We start from the raw sequence: 9564 nt of genomic DNA on the forward strand, positions 1-9564 counted from the left end.
ATCTGATGGCCAAATGGTAAAGAACATTTAGCCGCTTGAGAGCACCCTTACCTGCTGATTTCAGGGTTAGTTTGGCAGCTGGGGTGAAAGAGGAGCGATTACGATAGAGGAAACCAAGTCTAGATTTAACTTTAGCCTGCAGCTTTGATATGTGCTGAGAGAAGGACAGTATAACGTCTAGCCATACTCCCAAGTACTTGTATGAGGTGACTACATCAAGCACTAAACCCTCAGAGGTATTAATCACACCTGTAGGGAGAGGGGCATTATTCTTACCAAACCACATGACCTTTGTTTTGGAGGTGTTCAGAACAAAGTTAAAGGTAGAGAAAGCTTGTTGGACACTAAGAAAGCTTTGTTGTAGAGCATTTAACACAAAATCCGGGGAGGGGCCAGCTGAGTATAAGACTGTATCATCTGCATATAAATGGATGAGAGAGCTTCCTACTGCCTGAGCTATGCTATTGATGTAAATTGAGAGTGTGGGGCCTAGGATTGAGCCTTGGGGTACTCCCTTGATGACAGGCAATGGCTGAGACAGCAGATTTTCTGACTTTATGTAACAGTATAACTTTAAACCGTCCCCTCGCCCCGACACGGGCGCGAACCAGGGACCTTCTGCACACATCAACAACAGTCACCCTCGAAGCGTCGTTACCCATCGCTCCACAAAAGCCGCAGCCCTTGCAGAGCAAGGGGCAACACTACTTCTAGGTTTCAGAGCAAGTGGCGTAACTGATTGAAACGCTAGTAGCGCGTACCCGCTAACTAGCTAGCCATTTCACATCCGTTACACTCACCCCCCTTTCAACCTCCTCCTTTTCCGCAGCAACCAGTGATCCGGGTCAACAGCATCAATGTAACAGTATAACTTTAAACCGTCCCCTCGCCCCGACACGGGCGCGAACCAGGGACCCTCTGCACACATCAACAACGGTCGCCCACGAAGCATCGTTACCCATCGCTCCACAAAGGCCACGGCTCTTGCAGAGCAAGGGGCAACACTACTTCTAGGTTTCAGAGCAAGTGACATAACTGATTGAAACACTACTAGCGCGTACCCGCTAACTAGCTAGCCATTTCACATCCGTTACACTCACCCCCCTTTCAACCTCCTGCTTTTCCGCAGCAACCAGTGATCCGGGTCAACAGCATCAATGTAACAGTATAACTTTAAACCGTCCCCTCGCCCCGACACGGGCGCGAACCAGGGACCTTCTGCACACATCAACAACAGTCACCCTCGAAGCGTCGTTACCCATCGCTCCACAAAAGCCGCGGCCCTTGCAGAGCAAGGGGCAACACTACTTCTAGGTTTCAGAGCAAGTGACGTAACTGATTGAAACGCTAGTAGCGCGTACCCGCTAACTAGCTAGCCATTTCACATCCGTTACACTTATACACTGCACTCTTTGAGAGAGGTAGTTAGCAAACCAGCCCAAAGACCCCTCAGAGACACCAATATTCCTTAGCCGGCCCACAAGAATTGAATGGTCTACTATATCAAAAGCTTTGGCCTAGTCAATAAAAATAGCAGCACAACATTGCTTAGAATCAAGGGCAATGGTGACATCATTGAGGACCTTTAAGGTTGCAGTGACACATCCATAACCTGAGCGGAAACCAGATTGCATACCAGAGAGAATACAATACACATCAACAAAGCCAGTCAGTTGATTATTGACAAATTGTTCCAACACTTTTGATAAACAGGGCAAAATAGAAATAGGCCTGTAACAGTTAGGATCAGCTTGATCTCCCCCTTTAAATAAAGGACGAACCGTGGCTGCCTTCCAAGCAATGGGAACCTCCCCAGAAAGGAAAGACAGGTTAAAAAGGTTGGAGATAGGCTTGGCAATGATAGGGTCAGCAACCTTAAAGAAGAAAGGGTCTAAACCATCTGGCCCAGATGTTTTTTGGGGGTCAAGTTTCAGGAGCTCCTCTAGCACCTCGGACTCAGTGACTGCCTGAAGGGAGAAACTTTGTAATGGGGGAGGGGGAAAAAGAGGGAGAATCATCAGGGATAGTCGCATTAGAAGGGGTGGGAGATGTTGGACGGGCAAGGAGGCATGGCTGAGTCAAATAAGATTTCTGACTTAAGGAAGTGGTGGTTAAAGAGCTCAGCCATGTGCATCTTGTCAGTAACAACCACATCATCAACTTTAAGGGACATGGGCAGCTGTGAGGAGGGTTTATTCTTTAACAGGTCTTTAACCGTTTTCCAGAACTTCTTTGGGTTAGACCCACAGAGAGAGAACTGCTCCTTAAAGTAACTAACTTTGGCCTTCCGGATAGCCTGAGTGCACTTATTCCTCATTTGCCTGAACGAGAGCCAGTCAGCCTGAGTATGCGTGTGCCGAGCCTTCGCCAAATGCAATTCTTGAGGTGGAGTAACTCTGCAAGATCACAGTCGAACCAAGGGCTGAACCTGTTTTTAATTCTAATTTTCTTTATGGGGGCGTGTTTGTTAACAATACCAATGAAAATATCAAAAAATAAGGTCTTCGACAGAGGGGATCAAGCTGATTTTATACCATTTTACAGCAGCCAGTTCATGAAGGAAGGCTTGCTCATTAAAGTTTTTTAGCAAGCGTCTATGACAAATCAGGACAGGTCGTTTCACTGAGCAGCCATTACGAACACAGTCTGTAAAACAGTGATCACTAAGGTCATTACAGAAAACACCAGACTGATACCTATCAGGATTATTTGTGAGGATAACATCAAGAAGAGTAGCCTTTTCTAGGTGTTTGGAGTCATATGTTGTGGGATTGGTAATAATCTGAGAAATATTTAGGGAGTCCCATTACTTTAGAACTTGGTCAGGTGGTTTAAGCATGTCCCAGTTTAGGTCACCTAGCAGGACAAATTCAGACTTGGTGTAAGGGGCCAGGAGAGAGCTTAGGGCAGGTAGGGTACAGGCCGGTGCTGATGGAGGACGATAGCACCCAGCAACAGTCAACAAAGAGTTATTTGAAAGTTTAATACTTAAGACCAGAAAATCTAATTGTTTGGGGGCAGACTTGGTGGAGACAATCAACACTGAAGGTGATCCTTGGTAAAGATTGCCACTCTCCCACCTTTGGAAGATCTGTCTTGCTGATAAAGGTTATAACCAGAAAGGTTAACATCAGTATTCAAAACACTCTTCCTTAACCACGTCTCAGTAATGACCAACACATCTGGATTGGAGATCTGAACCCACAATTTCAATTGATCCATTTTAGGTAATAAGCTTCTAGTGTTAACGTGCAGAAAACCCAGGCTTTTACGGGTGCAGAAATCAGTGAAGCAGATATCAGAGCACAAGTCAGAATTGGGGCTAGCAACAGCAGATGCTTCCCATCAGAACATGCCTCCCTCCTTCAAGAATGAGATTTTAGACAATCCTACAAGAGGCCGAATTATACGAAATAAGTTATTGAACTTATTTAGGTCATAAAGCCTTTGTTCAGGGTTACCATAATAAACCAAATATATACCGTGTATTTTCAAATATTGAGCACATTCAGGTCGTTACTGAAGCGGAACCATGTCGAGGGAGATTTTGTAACAAGAAAAGAGGAAGAGTGTTTTAGGTGGACCGGAAGTTGTCTCCCAGAGTCACATTGAAAAACGAAAATCATTGATAACGTTAGCTACGCGTGTAGCTAGTGTCAAGTAAGTCATTGCGAAAATATGAATTTAATTACCGATTTAATCTTGTGTTGTTAGTACACAGCATAACTTTTTATACGTGTGAAAACTGTTTGGGATTATTCCCTGAGACGAGTACTCCATGATAGTGTTAGCTAGTTAGCAAGAGAGCTAACAACCAGTCATAGAAATCAACAGAATCTCTAAGCTAACGTGTCAGCAGCTAGCTACTATTTTTACGCCACTTTGATGTCGAAGTGACTATTTCGTAGCAGGTTGGGAGAATTTACGCAGTAGAATTAGGATAATTAACGTAGAAGGTCAGGAGACTTGGGTGGTAGCAAAAATGCTTTCATAACGTACTACGAAAATTACCTTGTATCAAAGCGGTATGAAAAGATTGTGTCTCAGCTAAATTAGTTAAGAGAAATACTATTTTCAGTTACGATAGTGACTTTTTCGTAGCAGGTTAGGATAATTTACGCAGCATGTTATAATAATTAACGTAGCAGGTTAGGAGACGAAGGTTAACGTTAGAACATAGTAGGTTAAGTTTAGCGAGAATACTTTCCTACCCTGCTACGAAAATTACCTTGTATCAAAGCGGTTCGTAGCTATATCAAAGGGGCTACTACCTGAAGTGTAAACTATGGACCAGCAATACACTTCAAATCAAATGTAGACCTTACAGTGAAATGCTTACTTACACGCCCTTAACCAACAATGCGGTTTTAAGAAAAAATACCTTTAAAAAAGAAAATAAATAAAGTAACAAATAATTAAAGAGCAGCAGTGAAATAACAATAGCGAGGCTATATACAGGGGGTACCGGTTAGTCAAGGTAATTGAGATAATCTATACATGTGGGTAGAGTTATTAAAGTGACTGCATAGATCATAACAGAGAGCAGTGTAGAGGAGGAGGAGGGGGGGGGGGGGGGGTGCAAGTAGTCTGGGTAGACATTTGATTAGATGTTCAGGAGTCTTATGTCTTGGGGGTAGAAGCTGTTTTGAAGCCACTTGGACCCAGACTTGACGCTCAGGTGCCGCTTGCTGTCCAGTAGCAGAGCGCACAGTCTAATACTAGGATGGCTGGAGTCTATGACAATTTTTAGGGCCTTCCTCTGACACCGCCTGGTATAGAGGTCCTGGATGGCAGGAAGCTTGGCCCCAGTGATGTACTGGGCCGTACGCACTACCCTCTGTAGTGACTTGCGGTTGGATGCCGAGCAGTTTTCATACCAGGCAGTGATGCAGCCAGTCAGGATGCTCTCGATGGTGCAGCTGTAGAACCTTTTGAGGATCTAAGGACCCATGCCAAATCCTTTCAGTCTCCTCAGGGGGAAAAGGTTTTGTCGTGCCCTCTTCACGACTGTCATGGTGTGCTTGGACCATGTTAGTTTGTTGGTGATGTGGACACCAAGGAACTTGAAGGTTTTTACAATTGATATGAATGGTCTCTAACATTTTTCCATAGGGCACGCACTGGAGCAGCCTACAGACTCATTAATTCCTGATGACTCCACTTGAATAATCGTAGATATGTTTATCTCAAGGGTGGCCCCTCGCCTCAGTCTGCTTTGCAGAGCAGCTGGTAAGTTTGTCAAGACACACATCAGATCTATAGCTAGCTTAAAGTGGAACTGACAATGTTTTAACTACTTTGCAGATGTGAAACAGACAATCATAATATCAGTAAAAAATATCAAATGACCAGTTTATGCTACAAAACCAACTTTATAAGAGGTTTTAAAAATAGGTTAAATTTGACTCAACATTCCATGACGTACACTAAAGCATTGTTGGCAGAATAGATGGATGCAGGTCAATGCATGATTAATATAATTCACCACTAAATTCCTTGGTAGTCCCAAAAATATTGCTATCGGGTTGTAATTCACAGCTGGCCTGGTGCATTGTTTGCTGCCTCCATTCGGTTGTTTCGTTTTCCATGACAAAAACAAACAATGTAACTAAGGCTGGGAATGTCAATACAATCAAACTAGCATGGGCAATGATCACTAGCCAGTCATAGGCTTGCATATCTATTTATGTAGCAAGCTAAAAACACAGCGCCTAACGCTAGCTAGCTGGGAGGATGTCATGTCACTTTCTCCTCATATCGTGTTTTTGGTGGCTATACATAGCTAGAGATCCAAGTGTCATTTGGTTAGCTAGCAAGAACTTGAACGACTTATCCAGTTAGCATATCTCTTGCGATCGCAACTTCACTCAACTCGATTTCGGAGCACTTTCGTCTGTGTGCCAGAGCGCAGAATAACTGATGAATTTTCGAACGCGAACAGCGGTTGAAATATGACCGATGTCAGTAAACGTAGGCAAAACAAATAAGTTAGTCACAAAAGCTCTAGATAACATGTAACCAGCTCTGCTAGGGCGAGTAAAAAGGTCAGAGGGAGGTGTTCTCTCATTTGTGTCGAAGTAGCTTGCTTGCCAACTTTAGCCGCTTATCTTGGTTGCAGGCAAGCTGCAGAAGGATGAGTAGGCTACAATTCCCCATATTTTATCAGTGGAATTTTGACGGCCAACTAGCTGAAACATTTTGAGAGGGTTTATCTATTGTTCCTTCTAGAGGTCGACCGATTATGATTTTTCAATGCCGATACCGATTATTGGACGACCATAAAAAGCCTATACCGATTAATCGGCCGATATAAAAAAATATATATATATTCCATTTTTTAAATTTGTAATAATGACAATTACAACAATAATACTGAATGAACACTTTTATTTTAACTTAATATAATACATAAATCAAATCAATTTAGCCTCAAATAAATAATGAAACATGTTCAATTTGGTTTAAATAATGCAAAGACAAAGTGTTGGAGAAGAAAGTAAAAGTGCAATATGTGCCATGTAAAAAAGCTAACGTTTAAGTTCCTTGCTCAGAACATGAGAACATATGAAAGCTGGTGGTTCCTTTTAACATGAGTCTTCAATATTCCCAGGTAAGAAGTTTTAGGTTGTAGTTATTATAGGAATTATAGGACTATTTCTCTATACCATTTGTATTTCATATACCTTTGACTATTGGATGGTCTTATAGGCACTTTAGTATTACCAGTGTAACAGTATAGCTTCCATCCTTCTCCTCGCCGCTACCCGGGCTCGAACCAGGAACACATCGACAACCGCCACCCTCGAAGCAGCGTTACCCATGCAGAGCAAGGGGAACAACTACTCCAAGTCTCAGAGCGAGTGACGTTTGAAACGCTATTAGCGGGCACCCCGCTAACTAGCTAGCCATTTCACATCGGTTACACCAGCTAATCTCAGGAGTTGATAGGCTTGAAGTCATAAACAGCGCAATGCTTGACGCATTGCGAAGAGCTGCTGGCAAAACGCACAAAATTGCTGTTTGAAAGAATGCTTACGAGCCTGCTGGTGCCTACCATCGCTCAGTCAGACTGCTCAATCAAATCATAGACTTAATTATAACATAACACACAGAAATACGAGCCTTAGGTCATTAATATGGGATCCGGAAACTATCATCTCAAAAACAAAACATTTATTATTTCAGTGAAATACGGAACCCTTCCATATTTTATCTAACGGGTGGCATCCATAAGTCTAAATATTCCTGTTACATTGCACAACCTTCAATGCTATATCATAATTATGGAAAATTCTGGCAAATTAGGTAAACACAGTCCAGTTCAAAGTGAATGATGGTAGGCCCTACTGCCTGTAAACACACAGTCCAGTTCAAAGTGAATGATTGCAGGCCTGTGTGGAAAATGGCTTGTTTGTATAAAGGCATACTGTAGCTCTGATTGGCTTTGGTAAACCGGTCTGTGTAGTCTCCGGTCCTGGATGAGACATGTTTTTATTCCGTTTTATTTACTGCAGTGTCTATTAATTGTCCAAACGCATGGCTGATTTCCCACTCTATATTGCTATAGAATTTCCCCAAATGCCTTAGTAAAAGCAATTCCCAAACATTTTAAGAATTGATCAAAATGACCATATCTAAGTGCTTGCTTGTCAGAAAATGTTTTAAAAGTGTCATATTCTTCCTGGGGGTCTATATGAACAGATTTAAATACCATTTTATGTTGCTAAAATGCTGTCAGTTCCACTTTAAAATGTGTCACTATCACTTAAACGGTACACTGATACCATTCTGTTTATTCTCCTTCAACGCTCAGGTGCACTTCAGACTCCAGTACAGTCATTGCGTGGATCTCTACTGCCCGTCTTCCCTGCTTGCTGCTCTTCTCTAAATGGAAAACCTAGAAACTATGGAACAGCAGCAGATAACTCGCAGCCTCCTCAACCATGGGTGGCACTGGAGCCAGAGCTGGAAGAGTTCCTCGTCCCTCGTAATCTATCAGTGTCCCCACTGGAGAGCTGGCTCTCCCTGCACTACTCCCTCCCTCCCCTGCTAGAGGCTCCTCAGCCCCTGGAGGAAGGAGATGTGATGGTGGACACCAAGGTGTTGCCCCCATTTGCAGTCCCTCTACTGGAGGAGGGTGATGGCGCCGTCACGCCCCTCAGCTGTAAGAACGTGCTGGAGATCCGGCGGCGGAAGATGAACAGGCACAAGTACAAGAAGCTGCTGAAACGCACCAAGTTCCTGCGGAGGAGAGTGTTGGAGGGCAGGAGGAAAAAGAAGCAGGTCAGTGTTTTGGTTGGAGATGGAAGGAGAATGTTGTGCTCTTAATTGTTGTTCTTATGAGTATAAACTCTTAAAGGGATACTCTGGGATTTTGGCAATGAGGCCCTTTATCTACTTCCCCAGAGTCTCTGGGGAATTGTCCATTATGAAGGAAGTTAGAGGTAGTGACCTCCGATGGACTTCCAATGACTGGAAGTCCATCGGTATCTGTTGGATGCTACCTTTAACTTCCTTCAAACTGCATTCAGAGACATAAAAATGGTATCCACGAGTTCATCTGACTCTGGGGAAATGGATAACGGGTGGCAGGTAGCCTAGTGGTTAGAGCGTTGGGCCAGTAACGGAAAAGTTGCTAATCGAATCCCAGAACTGACATGGTAAAAATCTGTCGATCTGCCCCTGAACAAGGCAGTTAACCCACTTTTTCCCGGTAGGCCGTCATTGTAAATAAGAATTTTTTCTGACTTGCCTAGTTAAATAAAGGTAAAATTAAAAATGACAAAATCCTGAAGTATCCCTTTAACTGCTCATCACTCACAGCTTATGTTACCTCAGTAATTATGTCCCCACTGCTTTGAACAGATTGTAACACTTATTACAGTCCCTGTGAGAGCTCTAATAGTGTATTTTCTGTACTTGTGTGCAGAAACGCTTCGAGAAGGATCTGCAGAGGATCTGGATGAGAGCTGGACTGAAGAAAGCCCCAGAGGGATGGAACACACCCAAAATCTTCATTAAACAGTACAAGTCCAAGAGGGGATGAAGAAGAGTACATGCAAGGCTGAGAGCCTTCTGGCACACCGCTGACTGATCCACATACTGGGTCATAACAGGACACGTACGCTTTTCCTCAAACACAGCAGAGCAGCCTGCTCTCCTTTGCTACTTGTCAGTGATGTGGACATTTTCAGTGATGTTCTCTCCTGTTGAGTGTGATGTTCATTGTAAGTAAGTGAAAATAAACAATAAAGCTTTGTTTCCCATCCTTATAATTGTATCTACTCATCTTATTTAATATATCATACCAGTATGTTCATACCTGCTTAGCATAGGCTGCTATGTTATTTTATACCTTTTCCTTTGCTATTCCGTGAGAAAAACTGAGTGGCAGTATTGTACAACCTCTGTTTCATTGAACTTGGGAGTCTGAAAGATGTTAAGCTGATTATAGTCCATTGCTGTTCAGTGAGTGACAAAATGATAAAACAATATTCCGGTAAGGTATCACGTGATATTAGGTCAGAAGAATTGGTCACTTTCAAAGATGCCAATGTGAAGCAG

General features: G+C 43.1%; 1 protein-coding gene across 1 annotated transcript; it reads left to right on the forward strand.

The window, feature by feature from the left end:
• The first annotated feature begins 3546 nt into the window (after positions 1–3546).
• Positions 3547–9276, forward strand: aurkaip1 (aurora kinase A interacting protein 1). Its single transcript, XM_039010183.1, has 4 exons — positions 3547–3660; positions 5113–5229; positions 7814–8283; positions 8930–9276. The coding sequence occupies exons 2-4, from the start codon at positions 5178–5180 to the stop codon at positions 9044–9046; spliced, it is 639 nt and encodes a 212-aa protein (XP_038866111.1). The 5' UTR covers positions 3547–3660; positions 5113–5177; the 3' UTR covers positions 9047–9276.
• The last annotated feature ends 288 nt before the right edge of the window (positions 9277–9564 follow it).

Source organism: Salvelinus namaycush, chromosome 16 (genome assembly GCF_016432855.1).
Source record: "Salvelinus namaycush isolate Seneca chromosome 16, SaNama_1.0, whole genome shotgun sequence".
In the NCBI taxonomy this organism is placed as follows: Eukaryota; Metazoa; Chordata; class Actinopteri; order Salmoniformes; family Salmonidae; genus Salvelinus; species Salvelinus namaycush.

Coding starts and splice junctions, on each gene's coding strand:
- aurkaip1 (XM_039010183.1), top strand. CDS start 5,178: ATGTTTATCTCAAGGGTGGCCCCTCGCCTCAGTCTGCTTTGCAGAGCA. Junction 5,230..7,813: donor TCTGCTTTGCAGAGCAGCTG/GTAAGTTTGTCA, acceptor TTCAACGCTCAG/GTGCACTTCAGACTCCAGTA. Junction 8,284..8,929: donor GCAGGAGGAAAAAGAAGCAG/GTCAGTGTTTTG, acceptor ACTTGTGTGCAG/AAACGCTTCGAGAAGGATCT.